General features: G+C 47.7%; 11 protein-coding genes across 11 annotated transcripts; 4 read left to right on the top strand and 7 right to left on the bottom strand.

Annotated features, from left to right (window-relative positions):
- Window positions 1-4,957: 4,957 nt before the first annotated feature.
- BDV37DRAFT_247746 (uncharacterized protein) lies at window positions 4,958-5,310 on the bottom strand. The gene has a single exon (XM_032081910.1). It carries the CDS (start codon window positions 5,293-5,295, stop codon window positions 5,035-5,037), a length of 261 nt encoding a protein of 86 aa, XP_031941733.1. The 5' UTR covers window positions 5,296-5,310; the 3' UTR covers window positions 4,958-5,034.
- Window positions 5,311-5,462: 152 nt separating this feature from the next.
- On the bottom strand, window positions 5,463-6,040 carry BDV37DRAFT_282961 (Zn(II)2Cys6 transcription factor domain-containing protein; the record flags this gene model as incomplete). Its single annotated transcript, XM_032087184.1, has 2 exons — window positions 5,463-5,837; window positions 5,882-6,040. The coding sequence occupies 2 exons, from the start codon at window positions 6,038-6,040 to the stop codon at window positions 5,463-5,465; spliced, it is 534 nt and encodes a 177-aa protein (XP_031941732.1).
- Window positions 6,041-7,478: 1,438 nt separating this feature from the next.
- Window positions 7,479-8,200, top strand: BDV37DRAFT_247744 (GNAT family N-acetyltransferase). Its single transcript, XM_032081909.1, has one exon. The coding sequence runs from the start codon at window positions 7,524-7,526 to the stop codon at window positions 7,983-7,985; it is 462 nt and encodes a 153-aa protein (XP_031941731.1). The 5' UTR covers window positions 7,479-7,523; the 3' UTR covers window positions 7,986-8,200.
- A 206-nt stretch (window positions 8,201-8,406) lies between these two features.
- On the top strand, window positions 8,407-10,273 carry BDV37DRAFT_294055 (uncharacterized protein; the record flags this gene model as incomplete). The annotated part of the gene is made up of 6 exons (XM_032089567.1): window positions 8,407-8,588; window positions 8,648-9,175; window positions 9,239-9,270; window positions 9,339-9,703; window positions 9,779-10,108; window positions 10,142-10,273. The coding sequence occupies 6 exons, from the start codon at window positions 8,407-8,409 to the stop codon at window positions 10,271-10,273; spliced, it is 1,569 nt and encodes a 522-aa protein (XP_031941730.1).
- Window positions 10,274-11,579: 1,306 nt separating this feature from the next.
- BDV37DRAFT_271486 (alpha/beta hydrolase) lies at window positions 11,580-13,026 on the top strand (the record flags this gene model as incomplete). The annotated part of the gene is made up of 3 exons (XM_032084727.1): window positions 11,580-11,597; window positions 12,170-12,577; window positions 12,679-13,026. 3 exons carry the CDS (start codon window positions 11,580-11,582, stop codon window positions 13,024-13,026), a joined length of 774 nt encoding a protein of 257 aa, XP_031941729.1.
- A 1,199-nt stretch (window positions 13,027-14,225) lies between these two features.
- On the bottom strand, window positions 14,226-14,872 carry BDV37DRAFT_282957 (uncharacterized protein; the record flags this gene model as incomplete). Its single annotated transcript, XM_032087183.1, has 2 exons — window positions 14,226-14,444; window positions 14,705-14,872. The coding sequence occupies 2 exons, from the start codon at window positions 14,870-14,872 to the stop codon at window positions 14,226-14,228; spliced, it is 387 nt and encodes a 128-aa protein (XP_031941728.1).
- Window positions 14,873-16,970: 2,098 nt separating this feature from the next.
- Window positions 16,971-18,498, top strand: BDV37DRAFT_294053 (alpha-L-arabinofuranosidase B; the record flags this gene model as incomplete). The annotated part of the gene is made up of 1 exon (XM_032089566.1): window positions 16,971-18,498. Exon 1 carries the CDS (start codon window positions 16,993-16,995, stop codon window positions 18,496-18,498), a length of 1,506 nt encoding a protein of 501 aa, XP_031941727.1. The 5' UTR covers window positions 16,971-16,992.
- A 163-nt stretch (window positions 18,499-18,661) lies between these two features.
- Window positions 18,662-19,663, bottom strand: BDV37DRAFT_115744 (tubby C-terminal-like domain-containing protein). Its single transcript, XM_032078467.1, has 2 exons — window positions 19,266-19,663; window positions 18,662-19,174 (listed from the first exon to the last, which is right to left on the bottom strand). The coding sequence occupies exons 1-2, from the start codon at window positions 19,585-19,587 to the stop codon at window positions 18,903-18,905; spliced, it is 594 nt and encodes a 197-aa protein (XP_031941726.1). The 5' UTR covers window positions 19,588-19,663; the 3' UTR covers window positions 18,662-18,902.
- Window positions 19,664-19,787: 124 nt separating this feature from the next.
- Window positions 19,788-20,995, bottom strand: BDV37DRAFT_247742 (DUF3632 domain-containing protein). The gene has a single exon (XM_032081908.1). It carries the CDS (start codon window positions 20,546-20,548, stop codon window positions 19,994-19,996), a length of 555 nt encoding a protein of 184 aa, XP_031941725.1. The 5' UTR covers window positions 20,549-20,995; the 3' UTR covers window positions 19,788-19,993.
- Window positions 20,996-21,838: 843 nt separating this feature from the next.
- BDV37DRAFT_294051 (germin family protein) lies at window positions 21,839-22,658 on the bottom strand (the record flags this gene model as incomplete). Its single annotated transcript, XM_032089565.1, has 3 exons — window positions 21,839-22,266; window positions 22,322-22,464; window positions 22,519-22,658. The coding sequence occupies 3 exons, from the start codon at window positions 22,656-22,658 to the stop codon at window positions 21,839-21,841; spliced, it is 711 nt and encodes a 236-aa protein (XP_031941724.1).
- Window positions 22,659-23,369: 711 nt separating this feature from the next.
- BDV37DRAFT_247740 (Zn(II)2Cys6 transcription factor) lies at window positions 23,370-25,739 on the bottom strand. Its single transcript, XM_032081907.1, has 2 exons — window positions 25,228-25,739; window positions 23,370-25,169 (listed from the first exon to the last, which is right to left on the bottom strand). The coding sequence occupies exons 1-2, from the start codon at window positions 25,336-25,338 to the stop codon at window positions 23,562-23,564; spliced, it is 1,719 nt and encodes a 572-aa protein (XP_031941723.1). The 5' UTR covers window positions 25,339-25,739; the 3' UTR covers window positions 23,370-23,561.
- Between the last annotated feature and the right edge of the window lie 1,300 nt (window positions 25,740-27,039).

Below are 27,039 nucleotides of genomic sequence, written 5' to 3'. Positions count from 1 at the left end.
CCGATATTAATAGAAATAGAAGATTAAATTAAGAACATTCTATTGAAACGCGCGCGGTAATTATATCTAGTCTAGAGAATAATATATTATCTATTTAATTTATAAAGTAATTTAATATCTATCGCTCTATTATTTATTTAATTAAAAAATATTTTTAGTACTACTATATCTTGAAAAGTAAGTCTAGAAAAGATAAATTTTAAAAGCTTATCTTCGCTAAAAAGCGCTATATATATCTACTTGTTCGTTGGAGGCTTAAAAAAATTATAAAGTCTTAATTATTAGTAGTGGTTTTTTAATCTCTTAGTCTACTATTAAACGCGTACTTAGGACTTTTTATTTAAAAAAAATAGAAAGTTAAGAAGCGTATATCTCTAAGATTTGATATAGTTAAAAAATATCTTTAATTCGCGTGTATATGGGTTAATTCTATCTATTTGTTTAAAATAATATTTTTAGACGAATATTTTATCCAACGAAAGTTAAATAATTTAATCTAATATATATTCTACTATTCTAATAAAGTATATAGAAAAGATCTAATTAATTTAATAAACTATAGGAAAAATATTTTTTAAATAATTTAGAATACTATATAGATTAGTGGCCGATTTAAATTAATTGTTTTAAAATAGGATTGTTACGCCCGGGGCTTCGTTGTCAAGTCTGAGATTAGTTAGCGGACTACGTTTCGAGGGTTATTAATCTAGAGTCGGCCTTCGACTTCTATTGTTATTAAGTTGCGGTCTGGGTAAAATAGAAATTATTTTAGGATTTCTATCGATACTAGACTACCGTTGATACTAGACTACTGTTATTATAGAAATATAGTCGATACTAAACTACTATCGATATTAGATTACTGTTATTATAGGGATACAGTCGATACTAGACTATTGTTAATATTAGACTATTGTCTAAAGAACTAGACCTATCAAGTATATATATTTAATAGTTAGAAAAGTATAAATAAATTAAAATTAATTGTACTACTAAAGGTAACTCTATAATAATAATTATAAATTAATTACAAAAAACTAAACTAAGTATATAAAATAAATATCTTTATATATCCTCGAATATCTATTTCTATCGTGACTTTTTTAAAAGTAGAAGATAAAATATATTTAATCATAGTACGTAGTACCGTATATTCCCGATATACTTTTTTTAGAGTAGATACTAGAGTAGATATTATATAATAAGACTATTATTAGTGTTTATAGCCTTTTCTGAATAATTACTAAATAAATAATTTATTAGTATCTTTCGCTTAGAAATTAGTTATTGTTATTCTATTATTATTTTACCTTGCGTGTCCGCCTTTGATAAGGTGCGCTAGACAAGGATCTATAATAAGAATAAATTATTACTTCGAGATAGATACTTTACTAAATCCTATTTTATTTACTTAGAAAAAGGATTTCTATTAATTTATAGGCTTAGTTCTATATTTTAATAAGATAATATAAAAATTTATATTTTTTACGAGATGTAGGACTGGTTTAAAAGGTATAGAATTTAAATACTGGATTAGCTTGTATATTTACTTAATTTAAATCTTATTAAGTATCTCTAGAATCTATTTAAAAAGAAGCTTTTAGAGTTTTATCTAAAACTCTTTTTAAGTGGTAAATTATAGATTAATTAGACGTAATTTAAAGAGAATACTTAAATTACTTGGTAGGCTATTTTTTAAGAGTGAATAGATCGTCTTATTTATTCTATATTACATAGACTTTACGCTGTACGCCTGGCACGTGGCTAGTATATAAAATATTAATATATAAAATCTATATAATTGATTTATAGATAAATATTATTTAAATTAATTAAGAAAATCGAGTTTAAATTTATTGCATTTTTTGCCGAAATGGCGGGTGTAGTCAGACTTTTGACCCCTAAGTTTAGTATCATGATGATCCATTCCGTAGGAAACTAATTCCTACCGATGTCTCACTTTGCGTCACTATGCCGGTATAAACTAGATTGTTTTCCCCTGCAACATGAAGGCTTAGAATCTTCTGAACCCCTCTCCTCTCCATCTAGCCCTCTCTCCCTACCTTCTGCTCCGATGACGACTCTTCTTGGTCGCATCTCGGTCATTAAGGGGCCAAGGACATACACCTTCCTCTATCATGACACAATAGTCAAGCGGAAATCGTATTACCGACAGCGTAAACGTTGTCCTCAATCTTGACGAACTTTCCTATACTCCAGCAATGCCCAGTTGACCATCCATCTAAAGGCACGATCCTCCTTAGCCGAGGAGCGACTTTGAGGTATAAAAGAAAGCAACTTCAACTTGGTGAAAACGGCATCCCGCTCAGCTGCCACAAGTAGCGACATACCTCCTTCTCATCAAAAATTCAGGACACTATATTAACGGTGCCAATAAATCAAAGAAAGATTTTTTAAGCCAAAAAACATACAACAGGAGGGATTCGCTGGTGGTCACCCACCCAACTACTAACCTCCCGGCGTGTGGCTTAAGTACGGCTGAGCGGACGGGAAGCCCTGTTCTCCACACCCTATGGTCGTATGTGATAGACTCTTAATCGCAGATGTTTATATAGGGTAGAATAATATTTGAGCATTAGATTCATCCACTCGGTCGCCGGTCGGACTGCAAAAATCTGAATTCGTTTTGAGTGCACTCCTCCCAGTATCAAAAAAGCGCTTAACCATACCATTGGCGTAGGTGCCGTTGAGAGGGGTTTATTGACTGGCATATCTTCCACTTCTCGGTGCTAACTTGACCTCGCCTGCTGCTAACTCGCTGCGATCTCGCCTCGTCGCGGGTGTCTAGGCGACTGCCTGAATCACCAGCCGCTCCACCGACATCTATAATCGTAACCGGTTAACAAAACACATTCAGTTTCATACGGAACCTTCTGCTCGATGCAATTTTCGTTGAAAACATCTGACGCGGAGGAACCTCCGGATTGCAGTGGTTTCTAAGCCTCACACACTATCACACACTATCCAGTGACAGGGTGTATGAGTTCCTTCATCGCCTTGGCCAGCGAGGTATCTCGGACATCGTCCACTACGTGGTACTCACAGTGGCTTTTCGCTGTGTCTTCGCTAAGCCCGTTAACACGGTGTTGCCGGCAACACCGTCATTCCCGGACACGTAAGCGTTGTCATTCTAGTGATATGAGGTCCTCATCACGGGTGCTAACGGCGACAAAATGCGGTGCATTCGCCTGGGATTGAGCCCTGCTGGGCCTTCGAGCCGCGGCTTCAAGCGATATATTAGCACAAAGCGGTACCGTCCACCCGGGGTTAGTGGGCAAGCGAAAAGAATGGATTGTGATAGATAAGTCATCCTTCCCACCAACTAACCACATAAACGGTACAGGTCGTTCGCGCACCGCTCTGATCAAATGCTGTCCAGGATCGTTTAAACTAAAGTCTCTGTCCATACAACTCAGAGCCGCCCTAGCGCAATATCCAACGATCTCATAGAATACTATTATGTCACAGCACCGAACTGAACACCTCCCAAGCAAAATCTCCCATGGTGCTGGCTTTTGTAGATACTCGCGGAGTGTCTGATGAAAGAATGTCACAACTGAGCTCACCCAGCAACCTGCTTCGTGAACGAGCGGCGCATTCACCTCAACCAAGCCGCCTAGTTTGCTTTTGAGACGCGCTGCCATTTGGCCGCTTCGTAGATCCAGATTATCTGGCAGACACGATTGAGTGGGGTACTTCAGCACGTCAAGGTCATCATTTTCGATAAATGATAACACCAAACACTGTGGTGGGTCTTTGGAGACCAGCATGAGGCGAAAGATTCGCACAGCCTGCCGGCGATAGCCAGGATCGATCATCCGCAGCATTCGATCGTAGAATTGCTCCAACTCCGGCGGTAGCTCTTGGACGCGCCGCTCCAACTCGTCAATCCAATCATGCTGATCAAGTCCATCGAGTAGCGACCACACGGCCAGCTGCACCCAAAGGAATACACCAAACGCCTGTTCCACCACGCTGGAAACCAGGGTTTGGAACCGAGCGACATGTTCAGTACGCAGAATCTGCTCGTATCGGCTATGAGATCCCAGGTGGGCGTACACATACCGATAGATATCATTATAGGTCAGCTCGTGCAGTTTGAGCTGCGGACAATTTTGGAAGGCCTCTTCAAAGGCCGAGTGCGACCGACTAGATAAGCATAGCTTGTTCCAGCATGAGCCGTCAAACTGGCTGTCAGCCAGCTCGGTGACAAAGTGTGAAATATCTCGATCGGATCCCTCATATTCATCGAGCCCATCAATGAAGAAGCAAACCCGAACTCTCGAAACAGTCAGTGCCAGCACCGATCGAAATGCCAAATGCAACTCATTCAACGAGAACTCTTCGTCTGTAGGCCGCTTGAACGATTTGGTCATCCGGAGCTTCTGCAAGCGTGACCACGAGCCGGCGAAAGCTTGCGGAATCCACGAGGGATTCCAGCCAAGTAACTGAAGCAAGAGTGCTCGAAGTAACCCAGCCCGGCTCTTTTCCAGTACGCTGCCTCGATCATGGAAGTAGAAATGACCAGTAATGACGGGAGTCTCGCCTGCCCAGTGTTGCAAATGCTCTGAGGTTATTGGGTTGGTGCGAATAAGTTTCATTAGTGTTGACTTTCCAGATCCTGCCTTGCCGCTAACCCAGTAGATGCCGCTCCCTTCGCGGAGCCATGATGCGAATCCTGCTCTCACCTGTTGGTGACGTACATTCGGAGTATCGTCGTTGTTGGCGAAGGAGGCATCATGGCTAAGAATCCAGGAAAACGTCTGGCTGTGCGCCTCAGCTATTTCTTCATGTCGGCTGTTGACCCTGGGAAAGTCGAGCATCTCGAGAACAACTACCACATAGTTAGCCACACCGCTTTATGAAATAGATCCAGACGCCCTAACTTTCTTTGAGCTCTTCTTCCTCATCTCGTGACGGTGCTGGAAGGAGAAAAAAGACACTAGCTTCCAGTCTTGACTCAGTCATTTGAGGGTTCGTGCAATAGAGGCATTAGCACCAAGCAAACAGGCACTACCCACCCTCGCTAACGACGGATCTAACAGCTTGGTCTATCGGGTTCCATCGCTCAAGCAGGGCCTTCACTGTTGATGCGGACGTTAGAGCAGCAAAGTCTTGCCATTTTTTGTTTTTGTGACTGTCCGCATAGTCGCAAACTCCCTTCACAACAACGGACCGAATTTCATCCCAAATTCCCGCACTTTCCATCTCAAACGCGATGACTTTATCATTCTGTGTGAGTATCCCTTGATGCTCACCAGACTTCATCACCATGTCGCCAGATGCAACCCGTCCGATATGTATAGCCGGGTCTTGTGCCTCCTCTTGGCGCTCTTGCTCAAGGCGTTGCTTCATATCTAGTCTTTCCCTAGGCAACAGAAAACGCTCGTTGCACGGAATATCTGTACAGATTGCATCATATGCCTTCGTGCAAACGCTATCTAAGGCCGTACTGCAATCCCTGCAATCCCCGTATAGTGACGAACTGTGATGTTTATGTCGATAGCGCGGATTGCGAAGACGGCATGCAGGAGCGGTTTGTAACAGAATGCGAGTTGGGGCACATCGATCGACCAACAGTCTTTGATACGCTTCAGGTGGGCCCCGGGCATAGTAGCGCTGGTGAATAGAGTAAAGTGATGCAGCAAGCGCAGCTTCATGTGTTCGTCATTACTGGGATCTGATGGACTGGGCTCGAGCGGCCGAGGTTGTATCCAGGCTGAGGGGGGGACCGCTCCTTTTTCCGCAAGCCTGTCATCAACACAGGGGATCCCATGGCGATGACAGTCGCGACACACTGGTCGCGCTTCGTCACACTACATCAGTCAGGCCAGATCTTGTAGCGATAGATTCCGCTTACCTTGACTCGCCGGGCGCGACATCGCTGACATCCGGTCCTCGACTTACGGTGGGCGAGACGGGGGCCCTTGCGCTTCTCACAGTTGGACGAGTCCCCTTCGCTCTGGGGGTTGCCTGGTGGCGAAGAGGACGATTTACTGTTTGGGATGGCCGAAGTCATCGTGTGTTGGTCCCACATGTCATGGCGATGGGAGCCTCAGAGCAGCGATGACATATCCTGGGCCGTCTCGGATTGAGCGAAGAGAGCGAAGTCTTTCCCACCACGATTTCCGAGTGATTGACGGTGTGGCTACGTATCTTAAAATATGGAAAGATGGACTAGGAGGAGATGTAGGGAACATATAATTTATGAGTCGGTTTCGCCAATCACTGCAGTGGAAAACTTATCACGTCAGATAATCAAAGGATTTTGGTTGAAAGTCATGAAAGTCATGGTGTACGCAGATCGCCCCGCCCTTACGGTGAATTGGTCTGCGGACCTAAGCGACGGATACCTACGTACGCAGCGCTCGGTTCTTCTCATTTCCTCCTCGCACTGAAGGTGCTAGCTAAGATAGTACCAATTGATTGCTTTTTTTTTTGTCGAATATTTACTCGACCATCACACTGATATACAGACACCCAAGGGCCATTCGAGTTTGGTGCAGTCTGTGGCCGAGGGTCCAAAGATGCGATCATCAGGCCGATGCCAAGACCGGCCTCGAACGCCAGCATTGCTTCTTTAGTTTATTTCTAGTTATAGTTAGTTAAATATAGTTATTATTAATAAGAGTGCCGTTCCCTAACTATCTTTAGATCCTGGTAGACAAACCTGGGAACATTAAATTTTCAGGCACCCGCATATGCCTCAAATCCATTTTAATGGAGCCGAGGTCGAAGAACGCATCCGATCCGTCATTGACAGGCAGAACAATATGACATTTAGCTTGGATACTTCGGGCATTCGGATTGCCCCTTTTACTTTCGTACCGGTTCTCTGGGACGGTCCGTTGAACTCTATTGACGGCATGCTGATTGTAAGAAGTAACCTCTGCCCAACTCGGAATGGATTTTACTATTGGATGGCGGTATCCACTTCTATGGGCACGCCAGTCTTGACTATCTGATTGGCAAAGTAACTAGACTAATTGAGTAACATAACTGGGCCGCGCGAAAAACACGCAGGGCACTAAAGCAGAGCTCTCTGTTTAGAAACCAAAGGACACTTATACAACCAGTAAGGTCCCTTATTGTATCAAACCTATGAATCAAAGATGGACTAGTATTTGCCCCACTTCGAGTATATTTGCAGCACAGGATTGTGATGTTTCCCGGTGGTTTAGGTATCTGCCGCCACACTTGCAGCAGTCAGGGTCTGTACATTGATTAAAGAAATGCTCTTCCCGACGCTTCCCACAAGTAATATATTGTCCGTTATCTCGATTTAGTCCGTTGTAACCTGGTGGGTCTTTCTCGGCGGGCACGCCGTGTGGCTGACTTAGACATGCCAAGCACCTTGCACACAAAAAAGTTAAACGGATCTCAATCCTCAAAAACACCAGCGAACCATTGCTGTCGTATACTTGGCTCAGTTCCTAAACATTATGACCACGACTATCCGCCCTGCCGCGCCAGATGAAATCCCCGCCATTGTGGATTTCATCATGGCGGCCCGCGCCGACATGTTTTCAATGCTGGATCCATCCTTACACCTCCAAAAGGCTCAGCGTGAACTAGCCAACTTCCAGCAAAGCTATCTGGAACATCCCGACGGAGCCTTCTTCACAGCCCGAGTGGATGGTCGCTTGATTGCCACCGTCGGTTACGTCGCCTATGACCAGCGTTTCCCCCAACTGGACTTTGGCCACGAACGGGTCGTCGAGGTGTTGAGGATGTACGTCCACCCTGATTGGCGCCGAACTGGATTAGCTTCGAAATTGTTCGCGGCTCTCGAGCAGAGAGCACGCCAAGAAGGCATTCGGCGAATGTATCTGCATACCCACCCGTTTTTACCGGGCTCCATCAGCTTTTGGGAGCAGCAAGGCTTTTCCGTCGTCCACGTTGACGATGATCCTGTGTGGCGTACAACGCATATGAACCGATTTCTTGCTGCTGGTGAACGGTAGCAAGCAGATCTGCTATCGACTGTCATGAAATCTTGAAATGCTTCCACAAGGCTGTCTATTATTAGCCCGTCATCAATTTCCACCGCACGGCCCGCTTGAGGGCTGGTTCAACAAAACCACAGCTACTATTGAGTAAAGGATAAAAGGTCCTTGGTAAAGGATCTCATATCTGATCTCAGAAGGGCAGAGCATTACTCTATAGTGGTAGCGGGAAAGTATTTATCCAAACATAACTTATAGACCTATACAAGTAGCTTAGGTCACTTCTAAATATATCTTGGCAGTAGCCGTTCTTAGACTGCGTGTACTGTCATAATCATACGTAATTTACACAGCTGGTAACATTTCCGCATTATATAAAAAGCAGAAGCAGAGCCAACCAATATAAACAAACTCTCGCGTCGTGAGCGTCAAACTGTGGATGCGACTCCCCTCGCCGGATGAAAGCGTGGCCAAGCGTCTATGCCTACGTTTTGCACCACGGCATTTTGCATCTTTTATCTGCCCTCATAGGACAGGTTCAATTGGAATCCGTGTCCTTTCGACAGGTCGCATGATGCCTTCATGTTCCGATTTATTCGACTACACATCTGGGCGATGGATGTATGTTACTCCGCGCGGACCGTTCGCGATGGCTTACTTTGACTGGTTCACCAGTGTAGGTATAATGACGCCTTACGGCACCGGGAGCGGAGGCGCGTCTTCAACGTTCCAGAGCTCAAGCGTCTAGCGGCTTCGTCCATTCGCCAAAAGGAAGAAGATGTGGTCGCTTTCGAGAAGCTTGCTGAGGGAGGGTTCAATAGAAGCTTCTTAATCACTATGCGGGATAATTTTCAATTTGTTGCCCGCATTCCGTATCCAGTAATCCAACCTAAGTCTTTGCTGATCGCGAGTCAAGTGGCAACCATGGACTTTCTCCGTTCGCATGGCTTACCAGTCCCAGAGGTCTACAGCTACTCAGCTAGTGCTGATAACCGAGCGCAACCAGAATATATCTTTATGGAACTTGTTCAAGGACAGAGCCTGGGCGATATTTGGTTCGATCTCTCTGAAAAGCAGAGGACCAAACTAATCGCAAAACTAGTACAGCTACAATCTCGATCGTTTGCATTGCGGTTTCCAGCAAGTGGGAGTATTTATTACAGCTCCGACCTGCCAGGGAGCAACAAGGTCATTCTTCCGAGTTCCCCGTCAAGCGACGACGGCCGCTTCTGAATTGGCCCCGATACGTTACTTGGACTATGGTACGGGAGAAGAGCTGACTTGCAAGTAGAGCATGGACTATGTGAGATTATACTTCCTCCGGTTTTAGGGATCGAAACGAAAAAGGCGTCAGTGGTTAATGTATCACAGACCAAGAGCGCCTAGCATTTCTAAATGCCCGTGCCAAGAAGGAGATTGTATACCGTTCGAGATTCGGGAAGCCGCTTCAGCCCTTCGCGCGTCTTCGCAGAGACACTTACAACTACCAGCCACAATCACATCTTGATTATATTGGAACTCTCAAGCAATACCTTCAAATTGCAACCAATCTCATCCCTCACGGCAATTCAACCCTCCATTGTCCAGTATTGCGGCATCCCGATCTTCAGCCGAACAATATATTCGTTTCTGACGAATTGGAAATTAGTGGATTGATTGACTGGCAGCACCGCACCATTCTCCCTCTTTTCCTGCAGTGCGCTATTCCTGACAGTTTGCAAAACTACGGCGACGACGTCTCCAAATCTCTTCAGGAACCCACCCTGCCTAGCAATTTCAATGAGCTGAAATTAGAAGAGCAGTATCAATAGGCTGAACTTTTTCGTAAGCGTCAGCTTCACTATCTCTATGTCAAAATGACTTCAGAGCTAAACCCTGAACATTACAATGCTTTAGCATATAATTTCAGCGTGCTGAGGCGGCGAATCCTTCACTATGCGAGTGATCCATGGGAGGGAGACAATGTAACACTAAAGTCGAATCTGATTGCTTTGTCACGAAAGTGGGTGGACATCAATGGTGGCAATACATCACCTTGTCCACTCATGTACTCTGATACTGAGTCAAATGAATGTTTGAGGCTAGCACACGCACAGGCAGAAGCAGATGAGCAACTCAAAATTTGTCAGGACCTGATCGGAGTCGGAAATGAGGGCTGAGTACCTACGGACCAGTATGAGGGAGCCACGGCACGTGAGCGAACGTTGAAGAGGGATGCCCTCAATGCGGCTGAAACGGCAGAAGAGAGAACGAGGATACAAGAGAATTGGATCTTTGATGATCTTTGTGAAGATGATTATATGTGAACAGCAGCAGCACATAACATTCCAAACGTTGGAGGTCCCTCTCCTTCTGTATGTTATTAATCCCATGGCAGACTTGCGAAATATCTCCTTCATGGTATCTATCATTGACAATGAGGAGATAGTAATCAAGAAAAAAGAAGCATCTTCAGACCTTTGCAGGGCGTTACACGTGATAGGGTTGGTAAACCCGGGAATCAATACAGGCCATACCACCAACTGATTCGTTATAGCTTGTGGGGTAATATTTCAGAATAGATATACCTCCCTCTTGAGCTATCATACTAGATCAGGACATACTGTTAACCTACGCTAAGCTGCCAGATATCAGAGACCGAGCAGTCCCAGGGACAGCTTATAACCTCCGGACATTGCTGTGAACAAACGAATTAACATTGCCTGCTGGATAATCAGGAAAGTAACAGTAGAGACAAGCATTGAGAATTGACCAATCCGCCAGAGTGTTGATTTAACTAACCTCAATGCACGCTCTTCAGAGATACAATGATTATCCAGCACTGATAACTGTGGATAGCTGCAGTAAATATACCTCTTTTTTAGAAGAATATACTCTCTTGGTGTATATCTAACTTCCAAGATACTTAGTACTTAATAGGAATCAGGATATATTTAGACTGGTCAGGCGCAATTGGTAAATCCTGCCTCTTTTAGCTTAAGTGGACCAAACGTCGAACACACCTTTCGTGCTGATTTTGTTATATTACCGACTGAGTTGCGAGTTTCATGAATTATTGCTGGATAATCTGATAAGCCATAAGAAGAGACCCATCATCTGGATGGATGTAGCATCATTGGGGATTGATGACCTGATAATAATTTGTTGTCTGTTATAAGCACATTTTATCCAGCATGTATTGTTATCACTCACCAATTCCCATGGACTAACACTATTGAATCGCCATTGAGGCGGGGGGGAAAGCTTAGAACATACCTATAGGCAGTAGTATAAATAGTTAGAGGTGGCCTTTGTATCCTACATTACTTCTTCATCTGGTATCGTAAATGAGTAGTGGTCACACGGGCCTCGCGTATTTCGCAATTACCTCTTTCCCATAGAGTAGATAAAATATCACTTGAAATATTTTGATAAGCTCAGGATCTGGGAAGGAGCATACTAGATCGATGTTATAGAATAAGATACCCTAGCTAAGTAGAATAGAAGCCGGGAATTAACCTACTGCATCAGGAATCGAGGTATTATCGCGGTCATAGTAGGCATAATTCCATACGGGAGTAACATCAAGGAGCTGTCGCGGCATAAAATAGGAACCGCTCTGTACCTCTGACCATGAACTACAGCCAACTCGTACCAGCGATCGGTCGAGAAGAAGACCTAACCACTGCCATCAAGCAAGGGAGAGCCTTACCCGGTGTGAAACTACTTACTGGCGACACCAGATGCATTATGAGGTTGAACGTTGCCTCCCTACAACGTATCTTCTCATATTCTGGCTGTACACGTTGTACCTGGTTTTCAAATTAATTTGAGGTGCAATCATTGTAGTCATCCTTTCGATAATAGCAACCGAGTCATCCGCCCGAGTCTCCACAAGACTAGTAGGATCCTATCTGGGATGCGGGCGCGCCGATGCGATGGTGAGATATGTGTGGGTCATATATTTCGTCCACCAGGTCTGGGCGCAATGAAGTGGACTAGTGTTCCTTGCTAATACGAGGGACAATGAATGTCGCATGAAGCTACTCAAGGATATGTAATCCTGCCACCCACTTCCGTAGGGCTTTGCCTCGTATCTCGTCCCATAAATACCACCTAATAGTATTCCTGCTTCTTCTCTTTTGTTGTTCAAATCATAGCGCTCGGCATTCTCCCAATCTCTGCTTCACCTTTAACACATCATGACCTCCTCTACTGAAAAGAGAAAGCCTGTTTTTGTCCTGGTGCCCGGCGCCTCCCAGAATCCAGCCCATTACGCTTACCTCCTCCACCTCCTCCAGTCTGCTGGATATGGGGCTACTACCGGTTTTCTCCCCAGTGTGGGCGCCCAGGGCGGGGTGACCGCCGCCGATGATGCTGAATACATCTGCAAGCATCTAATCCTCCCTATTCTGAACATCGGCAATCAGGACGTGATCCTGATCAGCCATTCCTACAGTGGAATGCCGGCCAGCGCGGCTGCGCGTGGGCTCGGCCCTGCAGATCGCGCCGCTGAGGGCAAAATAACCTCCGTTGTCGGCCAAATATTCATCGCGACCATCTTACCACGGGGGGAACTGAGTGTGATTGATTCATTTGGCGGTCATCTGCCCCCTCATATGTACATTGATGTATGTATCCTTCCTTTGCCCTTTCCCTCTTGTGAACGACGGCCAGAGTCTTATTTATGTGCCTCTGGTAATTTTACGTCTCTAATTATGGTCACCAATAGCAAGAGCACAATCTTCTCAAGTGCGATGATCCCAAGCCTCCCCTCTTCTACGATGTAGAACCAACCCTTGCGGATGCGGCGGCCCAAACGTCGCTCAGTCAGGGATTGATCTCATTCTCGAGCCCCTGCCCCGAAGCGAGCTGGGACACCGAGGCCTTCCGCGACCGGGTCGCATATGTCCATACCCTAAAGGACCACACCATTCCGTACGAAGCACAGGTCGCTATGGTCCAGGCTACCGAGGTGAAATGGATCACCTGCGAGATCGCGGCGGGTCACAGTGTGCAGTTATCCGCACCAGAGGAGCTGAGCAAGATCATTCTGGAATTAGCCCAACAATTTCCTTGACCCTGACCTTAATTGTGGGACGTGCGATAAGCATCAAGTGGCAGCATGCTCCTGACTGGCGAGTGGAGTAGGGGCGTGTTGGGCACCAAAATTTACCAAAGGAGAACTGAAGCTCGAGTAAATGTGGATATTTCACCGAATTGTGCCTTACGTTCATTGTCACATACGACTGTGCAGTTTTTTCTGCTTCTGGTAATTGATGTGTTGCGCCTGGCTATGGTCTGACCCTTGTATGAGGTTCAGTAAAGTTTTCGCCTTGTTTCCTTGGCTTCAAAATTGGAATGGCATCTCTCCTAGCCCATAATGCAGTTTCCAATGAAAGTGAACACAGGAAGACATTTCCCGCGGTGGAGAGAACCAGATAAGCACCAAGGATTAATTGACTACGGTCCTTAGCAGAGGTAAACAGTAAGCCACAGGCTTGGAAATCAAACCTCCGGAGTAGACGAAGTGGAGAATCTGGTCCTAGTGCCAGTACTCTAAGCACTAACCAGTCACTAGTTCATACGTCGACAGAGATACTCCATGCCCAAAGGCTAGACACTGGAGCCGATCGGAAAACAAACTTCGCTCTTTGGTAGTAGAATATTATGATTGCTCACTTTCCGTGGGAACGCTGCAATGTAACCTGTTGACCAGAGCCCCGGCAACCTCCCCATTCGCAAATTGCCAGTGGTAATACAAGAAAGATTAACCCAAGTCGATAGCACAGAGGGAATATATGTCACTGTGCAAATATTACCGATTATTATGTGCCAACCTTTCCCCTAAGACAAGTCGTCGGAGAGTCTACCTCGGCCTTCGAACGTGACGGACATTGGGTGGCGTCGCCCTAATACAATGTTAGATCAGATTAAACCACAAGTTTGTAGTGGTCCAAAACTGTCGAGTCTGGACAGACCAACACAAGTCAATGATAAATAATAGAATATATTAGACCTTAACGCTAGGTCAGAACAGTGTATATATTGTCCTACCTCAACAGGAATACAGAGATTCTGCAGGTCGTCAGTGCCGTAAATACTCATTACAACTATTGCCAACCATTATTAGTTTCACAGTTACTCTCATCCATCACCCAAGCGTCAGTGTCCGTTTCGTAGCATATGGATCGATGTGCTGGATCCACTAGCTCCTGGTTTCCCAGGCTCACTGATGATCATGATGCTCACTCGCCTATATAGGTATTGCTTTCGAAGTCATGTAATTCGGGGTGCATTAGGGAAACCTTCATAACCTCCCTGATATATGAGGAGCTGGAGGCAAAGTACTGCCAGGCTGTTATACAGACGTTCATCTTGAGCGTTTCCCCAATCGCTCGATCCCTCTGGCCACTGTTGAATGTCGGCTACCATGTACATTTCGGCACTGATGTTGACTTCCACATCGAGCGAAACATCAGATGGAGCTTCCATTAACTGAATCGTTACGTTCATTAGTTTTGATGAAATCACCAGGGTACAAGAGGAGATGTCTCTCCCGGTTTAAGTATTACTCGGTGACCGTAATATCTCACAAGACGGAACGCTCTGATAGAATGGCAAGAATGGACGATAGTTACAATGACATTTATGGTAGACAGAGGCCCATGGCCACGTGGGAATATTTAGTCTTCGTGACTCGCCCAATGTCATCATCACCAAATCTAGTTGAAAGTGCAAATTATCTCCCCACATACCATATACATAGAGACCAAGGCGAGATTATTGGAATTGTTGCGCGATACCTTCCAGAGCAACCAGTAGGTCTCCGGGGTATGTGAACTGACAAGAGGAATAAGCGACACATAGCTCTTGCCATTCACGTAAGGGGTTGTTAGTTTGGTCCCAGGCTTCAGCGACGCCATTGTGGAGAGGACCTTCTATAGGCTTCTTGGTATCGGGAATGCTTCTTAAATGACCGTGAACCTCTCATGAAACATTTGAACTGGTATATGGTGCCATAGATCCATACTGGTAAGGGATACCGCCACTGAAACATTCCCATGCCAGCTCCTCTCTGCCATAATGCAAATGCGCCGGGATAGGATTCGTGCCTGGAAAGCTCACCCGCGTCCAAGTGTCCGGAGCACAGTCTGTTCTTTTTAGTAGCCCTTCTCGAAGTGTATAGATGCTCTAACAAAGCGACAAAGGTCATCGAGCATGCTCATCGCATGTAGATGTCAATGTTGCTCAGCGACGCGTCGTGCCTCCGGAGCCTGTGTCTCTGATGTCGTTGGTAATAGAACATACCGGTGGTTACATTCGGGGATGCAGGTGCAGTGACGGTAATTAGTGATCTCTCTAAATGGTGACCGTAAAGAGCTCCTTCCATTCATTAGGGTCGTCTTGTACAATACGGCGAGCATTGATCCAGATGACTTCCACCCCAAGTTCAAGACTCAAATGCATTGCATCAGTCAGAGTTTGGGGAATCTAACTCCGTGATATACCGGCCTTGTCGGACGGCATGGTATCTTGGGTAAACAGGAGATTCTTGTCACCCCCCAGCAATAGCTGAGCGCAACTAATCTGCCCGTTGACTATGCGATCTTTCGTACAGTACAGGGCTTACATTGTATAAACCTAGATGGTCCGCTTAGGTAGATATGGCTTCCTCTCACGGAGCACGCTTGACGGGATTTTGTGCACCATCTTAGCCATTGACCAGCTTGATGAGCTGCCAGTTTAGTGTTCATTGTCAGACCGGACATCATTCCCTCTTGGAAACGGCATCAAAGGCTTTAATTTTTGGAATGCCTCTACCACGATGTCAGGAAGGCCAATTGAGCCCCTAAGCTGCGCAACGTACCTTGATTACTCTAAAATGCAATGGCTTTAATTCTATTGATGCTTCGTATTGGTGACTTAAAGCCTATGCCACTAAGGATCTAGATTTCGGTCATTACACATCAATATCTCCTGGGCTAGAGGTTTGCCCCATCCACCAGGGCGACAGATCGGCTAATTGTCTGAGAGTCTGTTCTCACGTTAGTAGTTCTATTATTGGAGTCCCACATCAATATTTCGGGCGCGTGATCAAGGCCGTATCACATGACTCTCCGCGGCCTTCCTGTTTGGGTATAAACACTTTAGGGCTTCGTCTTCAATTAAGCATTTGATTAAGCATTCGGTTAAGCATCGAACTACTCATCCCACCCAACATTGGCAGACAACATTGGATGTAATGCCTCGCTTGTGAAGAGGTCCATTCTGCTCCGGCTACCATGATGCGGGGCGTAGTCAAAACGGCCTAGACAACCCCTCTAACTGAAGCTGTCACACTCTCGCATGACGCTTAGAGGTGGAAGAAAAGCATCCGGCTTACAAAACCACAATCCGCTAAACCGGCTGACATTCGATTTCCCCGCAACTAGCTCTGATTCATCTTGTGTAGTGTTGACTCGACTCTGGCGGCCTGGCCAAACCCTCGTATTGCTCAGTGGCCAGCCATCTGCCTCTCAACATACTTGAAATTAACCGATCCTTCGCTAAAACCGCAGGCTCCACGGGAATGCACGGACTGACTAGCCCCCCTTCTCCGCACTTTTTGCTGTAATGTGTGTTGCAATGACTTCCTTACGGGCCTAAAGCGTGAAGGCTTTCTGCAAGACATTGCCAGTGCAAATCCACCGGTTCGGCTCGTCATAGCTCTTAAGTTGTCGGAGCAGGGCTGCCGCGTAGACTTGGAACCGATTTTGGTCTCTATATTAACCGAGCTTCTGAATGCTTGATTTTCGTAGGATTAGCGACTCAACAGTGTACAACGGATCTATACTCATTGGAGGAAAATCCTGGCGACTGTTGGTTGTACCTATTCCGTACCCCTCTCAGTCGAAAAGAGCGAACCTCTTGAGAGATTATATAAATAAAACACTAGACATACTTAATACTCCTCGATGTACTTACTCTGCCTCTGTAGCTCTTTCAGCATCTCATCGCCGGCTTTGGAACTTACACAGGCGTGACCGTCTAGAAGAGCTGAAACATGTCTTCACGCACCTGCGCCTTTGCTCTAGGTCTTATTGCCTCGGTCTCCCTTGTTGCTGCTGGGCCCTGTGACATCTACTCCTCGGGCGGCACGCCCTGTGTCGCCGCGCACAGCACCACTCGTGCCCTATACAGCACCTACACTGGACCACTGTATCAGGTGAAACGGGGCTCCGACGGTACCACGACGGACATCGCTCCTCTCTCCGCCGGCGGTGTTGCTAATGCCTCCACCCAAGACTCCTTTTGTGCCAGCACGACCTGCCTGATCACGATCATCTATGACCAGTCCGGCCGCGGTAACCACCTCACCCAGGCTCCGCCCGGCGGTTTTAGTGGCCCGGAATCGAATGGGTACGACAACCTGGCGAGTGCGGTTGGTGCACCAATCACGCTGAACGGGCAGAAGGCATACGGCGTCTTTATGTCGCCTGGCACCGGGTATAGCAACAACGCTGCCAGTGGTACCGCTACAGGCGACGAGGCGGAGGGCATGTACGCGGTCCTTGACGGCACCCACTACAACAGCGCCTGCTGCTTCGACTATGGTAACGCCGAGATCAGCAGTACAGATACGGGTAATGGCCATATGGAGGCGATCTACTACGGCGACAACACCGCCTGGGGAAGCGGCGCGGGCAGTGGTCCTTGGATCATGGCTGATCTCGAGAACGGCCTGTTCTCGGGCTCCAGTGCGACGAACAACGCTGGCGACCCATCTCTTTCCTACCGGTTTGTCATTGCAGTTGTCAAGGGAAAGGCAAATCAGTGGTCAATCCGCGGGGCTAATGCTGCATCCGGCTCACTATCCACGTACTATAGTGGCGCGCGCCCAAGTGCCTCCGGATACAATCCGATGAGCAAGGAGGGCGCCATCATTCTTGGCATCGGTGGTGATAACAGCAACGGTGCCCAGGGAACATTCTACGAGGGTGTTATGACCTCCGGATATCCGTCCGATGCCACCGAGAACTCCGTACAGGCTGACATCGTAGCTGCCAAATACGCCATCACCTCACTGACAAGTGGCCCAGGGCTGACCATTGGCTCCTCAATCTCCCTACAAGCGACGACGGCGGGCTACACGACCCACTATATTGCACACGACGGCACTACGGTCAACACCCAGGTTGTCTCGTCGACAAGTACCACCGCCTTGAAACAGCAGGCGAGCTGGACGGTTCGCACTGGTCTTGCTAATAGCGCCTGCTTTTCGTTCGAATCTATCGATACTCCCGGTAGTTTCATACGACACTATAACTTCGGGCTCCTCCTCAATGCCAACGATGGCACAAAGCAGTTCTCCGAAGACGCCACGTTCTGCCCGCAGACCGGCCTCAATGGCCAGGGGAACTCGATTCGATCCTGGAGCTATCCTACTCGTTATTTTCGCCATTACGAAAATCTTCTCTACGCCGCCAGCAACGGTGGTGTTCAAACATTCGACGCCACCAACTCATTTAACGACGACGTGAGCTGGGTGGTCCGCACCGGCTTCGCTTGATCCTGGTCCAATTTCTACGCGCTTTATCGGCGTCAACTCGACCCTGTCGATTGTTTCCCTACAAATTGTTTGTCAAGTGTTGAATTGATAATTTACCAGAGCATACTTACTGTTACTTTCTGCCTTCCAATCAGCTTTGCATACAGTGAATCATGGCATGTTGAACTCAGATATAGCCCGTATCGTTAGGCGCCAGTGCTTGTCCTTGGGCTTGTAGTCACCAGACTATTGTTTATCAATTGAAATAACTACTTTCCCTCTCGAAGATCCCAAAATAAATCAACGAAAAATAACAGAAGTTAAATTACAAATTAGCCAGGTTTCATTGATCCTGTCCACTTCGATCAACGCCGTCGGTTCAACACCCCATTACACCATACTATCCCGAACAGATAAACAAACTCTCACTGCTCATTATTCTTCTCGTCAAAACAGACGCACAGGGCCGCGATAAGGGCCAGATCCACTCCCGGAGCCACGATCACCGCATATGTCTGCTGGTCGAAGAACATCTGGCGAGCCCGGAGCAGCTTGCGATCGATCTGCGCCACCACTGCTCCCGTTGCTTCATCCACGATGTCCGCTTTGGAGTCCCGCCAGTTCCCCTTCATCTTTAAGGAGACAGTGCTGCCGGTCCTGGGGGACGTAAACGTTGCGGTGGCTTTGGAGCCAATCACTGCAAGCGGTTGTTAACCAAAACGTAAAACGAGATCGAGCAAAGGAAAGAAGCGAAAGCTGGTGAAAACGACAGGGAAAAGGCCACTCACAGGAGAGACTACTCTTGACCTCAAGTAACTTCCTTCCATCCGGAGCCTGAGCCGCAAAGGTGGAATGGATGTGCAGATGTTCCTTGACGAGATCAAACAAGTGATTGCCCGCCATATCGAAGACCGATTTGCGACCCGAGACGCTCATGTGCTTAGCTTTGATTTGAAAGATGGGCTGGCCACTAGCCAGCTTCACATCAAAGCTGTCCCCCGAGAGGGAGAGGACCTTTTCCTTCAGCACCAGGGTCTCAGTTTGCGGCGCAATGAATTGGTCCATGATCGCGACCGGGGCCGGGACTGGAGGGAGCTGTTGGGAAGCCATGGTTCTGCTTATGAACTAGGGAGTAATTGTCCCAAAGTGTTCTGCCTGAGTTCCAAACCTGGGTTGCAGAAAGAACGATCAAGGTCTGATGTATCCCAAGCTTATATGGTGATGAGAGGATCACGGGTGGGGCAGATGTGGCAGTGTTGGGTCGAGACCGATACGACGTCTGAAATGCAAATCTAACCATGGATAGCTTAGTCTGTGGCGAAGCGACGTTCGTATTACGAACTACTCGATTCGGTGGCATGCAACTAGCTCCAAAGGAAAATCTCCGGCGAATCTGACGGTGTTGAGCCAACTCGAATGTATACACAAAGCTACATGCCCGTCCGAGTAGTATCCCAGACGCACATTATTTGTGTTCAAGTATTCTGATACTTTTGCCTTAATACACTGGTCTCCACTAAATGATCCCATCTTCTCCTCGCACAATTCTGGTCATCTGTTCCACCAGGTTCGTAGCTATCTTTCTCGTCGTGCGATCCAACGCCCTAACAGTGGAGATCCATTCGAACCGTTTTTTCCAGAATGCCCATCGGTCCTTTGACCAGCCTTCAGGTCCAGTCCATTTGTCCCAAGCAGGAATCTCCCGTCCCAAGGAGCCAGCTTTGTCATATTTCTCCTTACCACAATACTCGATCCACACCGCCGCAGCGGGCACAAACCCATTCAGCGTCCTGATATCGATCTCCTCCAGCTCCTCATCGCGCAGCTGATTGTACAACGAGTCTTCCTCGACGTCTTCAAGATAGGCTTCAATGCGCGGATGATGGAATTTCTCCCATGGGGCTGACTCCAGAGTCTTTCTCAACACCTGTGACCCAAAGCCAATGAAAAATCCAAACGGATTCGTCCGGGGGATCTGCAAGTAAAGCTTGGCTGTGAAGAGGTTCGCATTGACGAAGCCGCGCCGCTCTTGGTCGCGCGTCGTTTCGTTGAAGGGGTGATCGGCATCCATTCCTGTTTAGAGTCTGCCTGGGGATCCAGCGTCACTGAATAAATAACCCACGGTTGAAAGTAAACTCAGCCAAATGCATCGCAAGCCCATCTAATTCGTGCATCTCCCCATCATAATTGGGCAGTTGCTGTAGTGCAACGGTGAAGTCCACGAGTCGGTCGCTTTGTTCTGGAAATCGCTCCACGGCCGCCATGAGGACCGACCAGATGTCGCCGTATTCTGGGATGGAGTTCGCTTCAGTGGTCGCGCAGGAAAGGGCTATCTTGGCTACTTCCACAGGCGACACCGAGGAGTCGGTCAAGAGGAATCGAAAGGCAGTGAGAGTGTCCTCGCGAGGGGGCCATTTCTGTGCTGCCTGCTCGGCCAAAAATGATTCATAATGGGAGTTCCTCAGCATGTTGATGACAGTCCAGTATCTAGAGCGTGAGTTCCAGAGCAGTAGACAGACAATTTCTGGTGGACTCGGTATATATTCCTCACTGTTGGAGCAAGATTCCAGAGCTCCTTGGTGTCTGAGTCTTGCGGCTGGCCGAGTGAAGTTGTTGCCTAGTCGTTAGTTAACTAACTAGTTATCCTTGCAGGGATTTCGCTTGTCAATGGCGCCCATGTCAGCTTTTGCGCCCCAAACCCTGTGCCGTAACCATCGTGTTTTGAAGCCATGCAAGACGGCGATAGTTATTAGGGGCTTACCGGGGTGAACATGGATATGCGCGAACAAGCACCAGGGATTGTGCCAGAATTAAGCCTGGGTCATATCCATGAAAAATATAACCTATCTATCTAAACGGATCCTTCAAAGTCTGAATCCTAACTCCTCCTATAAATGAAGCTAGCGGATTCTTATCTATCGCTGGCTTTTTAGAGAGGGGCATGGTCGCTCCTCTTGTATCAGAAAGGTGAGTCGCAGTCACACGTACGCGCATGCCTTGTTGATTTTCACAGTCTCCTTTGGTACCATATTCGTTAAAGCAGAGGAAGTCTAGTTATGAGCTGCTTATCAGCTGCTATAGAAAGTACTGAAACCATTTCCCAATCGCGTGATCTCAGGTATTTGAACTAAGACCTTCGGGTTGATAGGTCGAAGTGTTATGGTGAATCGTGGCCCTCAATACTAATCTACCCCCTGTATTTTTCCTACTCTGTACATGCGGTTATATGAAACACCAAATCGTATTCTATGCAATGAGACTGCTCCTGATCACAATTTCAATGAGAAAGCCTGATCATCTATCCCCCTTGACAGTGGCATCTGAGGTTTCGCGCGCCGAATTGCATCTCGCCCTGGGCTGATCAAGCTTGACGCTTCTGCTTACCACACTTTGTCAAACACTCCTCCACCTTGATGGCCATGGTGGTCGGAATCGCATTCCTCACAGTTTCGATATCCTCGCCGGCGATGCTCTGTCCAAACGTGGCAGCAATCACATCATCGCTGAGCGAAAAGGTCTCTGCTGCCACCAGGCCCACAGCGAACTCATCGGATGTGAAGGCTGCGGCGAAATTGGCCGGCTCACAGTCCGGATTCACTTGCGTGTGAAACGAACCGGCCGGATAGATGGTCACCACACCGGGGCTGAGCTCCACGCGGATAGCTCGTTGCTTGCCTTCAGAGTCCAGGACGCCTGCCTCAGGTACCATCTCCGACAACACGCGTCCTGACGTAAGAGCGAAGAGCTCCGTAGCACGGGGGTGAAGGTGGAGGAAGCTCATGCTGCATGCTATGGAGGTAAATTAGTGCACGTCCAGAGCTAGAGCTATTCTGGCTGGAAATACCTGGCAATTCTCCGATACTGAAGGAGGCGCCAGTTCCAACAAGGGCCGGAAAATTCTGGCTGGTGGCAACCGGAACCTCGCTGGCAGTGAAGTTGAAGACAAAGTCTTCATCCTTTGGAAGGAGTTGGTAACGTTCAATGGCACTAAACAATTAGGTCATTTGTTTTGCATTAAGGAGCCCATGTCTAGCAACTAACGTGTCTGCAAGTCGCAGTTGAGCTGTCAAGCTAAGTTCAGATGTTGAGCGCTTGCTGATCGGTTGAGGAGCTGCCCATGCCGGAAGGGCAAGGGTGAGCATTACCGCTACTATGGAAGGCAGGGCGGACGCAGAAAGCATCGTGGTTCTTTGAGCTGAATAGAGGTTGGGTAGTGTTGGGAAGTAGTAGGAAGTACCAAAGGTGTTGCTTTACCAGGGTGTTTGAGTGCTGATCGATGAAGACAGGAAGGCAATTGAGGCTTTATATATCTTTCGAGCTACAGCCTATGGATCTTTTTTCGTTGGTACATCGTCTCCAATGTCAATAACCAACATGTATTCCAAATAGCATTCTTCAGGCCGACTCATCTCCAGCGCAAAAAGTGTGCCAAGCGGGAGTTCTATAAGTGAGAATTCCATATACGCACAGCACAGCCATCATGCGTCGACTCACTCCGATCTCCATTGGTTGTTTGGATTGGGCGCAGTGGCTCGGGCGTATTAGTAATACGACACGGCTTCCCCAGCAAATAGACGGCAAATCGATCCACTCCCACAATCTCGTGTCGGATCTCTAGTATCACTCGCCGCAGGGTATCTCCTCCTAGAAAATCTGGATATGGACAATGTGGTGGCACCTGGTAGCTTCACTGCCTACCTCACTCGGCGTACACACGGCGGGACATGACGTGAGCTTCAATCTTTCTCAAGATAATGACAACCTGGTCCTCATGGGCTCAAAGATATATTGCCAACCATGAGAAAGGGATTACAATTTCACGACTTGCCAAGCAGTTTCGCAGGTGTTCAAAGAGCTGACAATATCTCATAGGAGCAAACACCAAGATCAACATGGTTGGATATCGCCACCACTTTGTGATCCTCATATTTGTGGCTCCCTGTTACAGCCCCCGTCTGGAATTTCACTGGTATAACTCTTGTATCTCGCCAATTCACTCTATCGTTCATAATTACGTAAAGGCCGTCTTGCATGGGTGGTGATGGATGGCCTGATAGTCTAAAATGAAACTGCGATCCAATAATCTATGACTGCTGGACATTGGGGGTGAGCTCCCGCTTAACCAAGTACATGCTCTCCGGCCACCACGTTTCTCGACTATCGTCCAGCAGCTTCTGAGTCTTCATCAATGACATAACCTGACCTAGCTCCCACTGTCCAATATCACCAATCCACCATACACCGTCCAGTAACATGACAAGGACGAGCCAATGGGCAAAGATATCCATGGCTAGTAAATCCGTCGGGTTGAGCGACGGTGCCTCAGCTCTGGGAGAATCCTGCGTCATCCAACTCTCTGCTCTCGCCTGCATGGAGGGGGAGTCGAGCACCGACCGGACAAGAGTCAGATATTCAGCTGGAGCTTCGTTCAAAAACGACATGATGATCCGTCGAAGGACCCGTGGCGACTCCATTGATGTCACACTGATCATATATCTTGCCACCCATGGTGAGACTCTAGAATATCGATCAGATGGTAGAGCCTGATTCCTGGGGCTCTTGGCGCTGTCGTGGCCTTCTCTTGTCGACAGAGCTAAGGATGCACATTTCTCAAGCACACGCACAGTCTCCAAGGAGGCGTGAAGCTGTACATTGTTGCAAGCAGAAGGCTCTGCCCTCTCTAATAACGCTGCGGTAGATTCAGCTCTCCGATGTAGGTTCTCCAAAGCTCGAGCATATGTAGATGCGACTAGAGGGAGAAATAGACGTTTCGTATTCTCAGATGGACCATCCTGTGGTGATGAAACGTGCGTACTACGGAAGACCGGGGTCGGTACATTCGGTCCTGTGTCTATAACTGGGCAGGGGATGGAACTCTGAACGTTATCCGGAGCATTGACGGTGTCGCTGAGAACTGCAGTCGACGCTGTATGAGCTGCGCGTGTGAACGAGATCCATTGTGAGTGTTGCGGAAGTAACGCATCTGGCAGCCGCTGTCGACACTGTTTCGCAGTGGCTGCAAGATGTACTCGAATGGAGTGACTGGCGGACGCGTACAATACCATCAATGCCGCGTTGGCGAGGACATAGTCGTACGACTGTGAGTTATGCATGGCCGTTTGTATGTGGCGAAGGGAGGCTCTATGGTGGCGCTCCGCAAGCGCAAGTAGCTGTTGGATCTGCATTAGGCTCTGGTGGTCGAGAAGCGTCTGGGCTCGTTTCGCTATATCGTGGCACCTGCATGCCGCTGCCAAGGCTAGCAGGGATGACATGACGACCTTGCAATTGAAAGCCAGATTTGGTACACCTATGGAAAGAGCATACACATCGAGATCGTCAACAGGTATAGATTGGCTAGTGTGCGTGATATAGTGGGCTAGGAGATCAAGCTCTGTCGCGTCGAGAGTGCCAGGGAAGTTTGAATTCAACACCGGGCTTTCGTCATTTGTACCAAGACTTGAGGAGGCACTAGGTTGTCCACAAGGCGGAGGACTGGATACAGAAAGGCGATCACTCGAAGTTGCAGACAGCGACCCAGAGCCTGGGATTACCACGGTAGGGCTTTTGGGTGGAACTGGCAAGTGGGTCGGTTCCTGCTGCTCCGACAAATTACCATCACTCGGACAGTTTCGATATCGACATCTATATATGCGCTTGGTACATCTGGAGCAACTCGGCCTCAACTCATCGCACTGGGCGATATAATCAGAACAATGTGTAGAGAGCCATCGTGTAAAAGCCACAGCCTACCTTCTTCCGCTGCTGCTTACATCTGGTGCAACCATTCCTGGATTTCTCATGTGTTCTCCGGAGTCTGAATCCACTTACCTGCAATCCCGGAAGTGTCGTATCGCTGGGCATCTTGCCAACGACACCAGGGGTGACCGATTAACAGTTGCTGGCGGAAACAAGGTTACGGACGGTCGCGGGAAGATTGGAGCGTATTAGCTAAAATGTCCCCAGTCTCGTCTTCTACGATTCTGAGGAGAAACCGTTCCGGGTATCGACCCAGGGTAGATTTAAAGGCACATTCGAGACTCTTCTCTGAGGCTGAGATTGCTTCAGCCCCACGGCGAATACGCTCCAAAATCAGCACTAAACTGGGTCAAGATTGTATTTGGCCGGCCCTGCTGCAGCTCAGCCTCCTCGTAGGGGGAAGAAAGCTCGGCTTAGGTGGAGCCTTCTTGGCACTTTATTTCCACGATATTTAGATCAATTTGGCTGTACTCCACTTTGTACGTCTCTGGCCTATGAGTATAGGCAGCGTCCTAGGTTATAGTGACTTCACTGCCGTTTGAATCTTGGAAAATTCTCAAGTCTACCTAGGAGACTCTTTTCCCCTACGCTGTCGGGCGCAGATTGGATTCGTCCTAGAGCTATTATAGAAGTTCAGGCAGGTGGAAATAAAGTGCCAAGCAATTTCTACCCAAGCCAAGCGCTGTTCTCGCTAGACACGTCGAACGCGTGAAGTTTCGCCGAGTCTCTTCCACACACTCATCGTCAGGTATTTCCTCGTATTCTCCTATGGGCATCCGATGGAGCCAGCAGACGGGGGATCTCTGTGGGATTGCCACCCAAGAACAACTCTTCACGCTGCGAGATTTACAGGGGAAGTCAATGACTGGTCTGGCACCATCGAGAGACTGCTCGTTTCGCCACTTGGGATGAGATAGATCAGCTAGTTACTCTCGGTAAGCTACACTAACCACACACTGTGTCGTGATCGAGTAGCCTTCTATGATAGAGTAGAAACATTGCAAATGAGCCGGAGGTTTGAGCAAAGCTCGACAAGATGACTATTCACAAGTCACTTACTTTCTCGACTTGTCGGGATAGCTGTTGCCAGGCTGGGGCATGGGACATTCACTGGGAGTGTTCGAAGATAACACGAAATGTTAAACCGGTGGGAAGCGGAGAGAGTGATTGTGGCCCACCCTGAAGTCTCATTGTCAGCTTTATCCTCTCTTCTCTGCTACTATGACACACCGATGTACTCTGGACGACCAGAGCCAACGGTGTCCTCGCCCACAAGGCTCAACTGCGTACATATCGCACCACTTTCAGTGCAGAACTTGGAAGAGCTGTCCTCGCAATACGTTCATCGCTACTTCTTAGACGGAACTAACTAGCGGTAGACAGTGACACATACGCGATCCTCACACGTTGTCTATTCGTTCACCGCTCGTAGCCCTCTCACCTTACCATTGAATATAGAATCCACCCACGATGTCGCCCTGAAATCCCTTCAGGGCGCTAGGAGAGGTCCTGAATAAGATCCAGGCCGTTAGGGATCCCACAAAGGGGGCATGCATCTGGTCGAGTTGGAGTCGGCAATAGAAATGAATTCCCAAGAAAGCCCATACCGATCAGCTTCCGCCATGCTGGGACCGCCCCGTAAGCTCTTCTGACTCGGATGAGTGAGACATAAATCGATCATCCTGGTAATAAATTGGATAACCTATAATGTTGCTTAGAAGCGATCATCCAAAGGGATTTGCGCTTGACGTGCTACTCTCAGGAAGACAATGCTGGAAGTGAAGGGTAACCTGGAGTTGAAGAACG

The sequence above is a fragment of the Aspergillus pseudonomiae genome (assembly GCF_009193645.1).
Source record: "Aspergillus pseudonomiae strain CBS 119388 unplaced genomic scaffold BDV37scaffold_31, whole genome shotgun sequence".
In the NCBI taxonomy this organism is placed as follows: domain Eukaryota; kingdom Fungi; phylum Ascomycota; class Eurotiomycetes; order Eurotiales; family Aspergillaceae; genus Aspergillus; species Aspergillus pseudonomiae.
This window is presented reverse-complemented; position numbering and strand designations above follow the sequence as displayed.

Coding starts and splice junctions, on each gene's coding strand:
- BDV37DRAFT_247746 (XM_032081910.1), bottom strand. CDS start 5,295: ATGGTGATGAAGTCTGGTGAGCATCAAGGGATACTCACACAGAATGAT.
- BDV37DRAFT_247744 (XM_032081909.1), top strand. CDS start 7,524: ATGGCGGCCCGCGCCGACATGTTTTCAATGCTGGATCCATCCTTACAC.
- BDV37DRAFT_115744 (XM_032078467.1), bottom strand. CDS start 19,587: ATGGCTTCCCAACAGCTCCCTCCAGTCCCGGCCCCGGTCGCGATCATG. Junction 19,175..19,265: donor GGTCAAGAGTAGTCTCTCCT/GTGAGTGGCCTT, acceptor AACCGCTTGCAG/TGATTGGCTCCAAAGCCACC.
- BDV37DRAFT_247742 (XM_032081908.1), bottom strand. CDS start 20,548: ATGGATGCCGATCACCCCTTCAACGAAACGACGCGCGACCAAGAGCGG.
- BDV37DRAFT_247740 (XM_032081907.1), bottom strand. CDS start 25,338: ATGCCCAGCGATACGACACTTCCGGGATTGCAGGTAAGTGGATTCAGA. Junction 25,170..25,227: donor GTAAGCAGCAGCGGAAGAAG/GTAGGCTGTGGC, acceptor TATATCGCCCAG/TGCGATGAGTTGAGGCCGAG.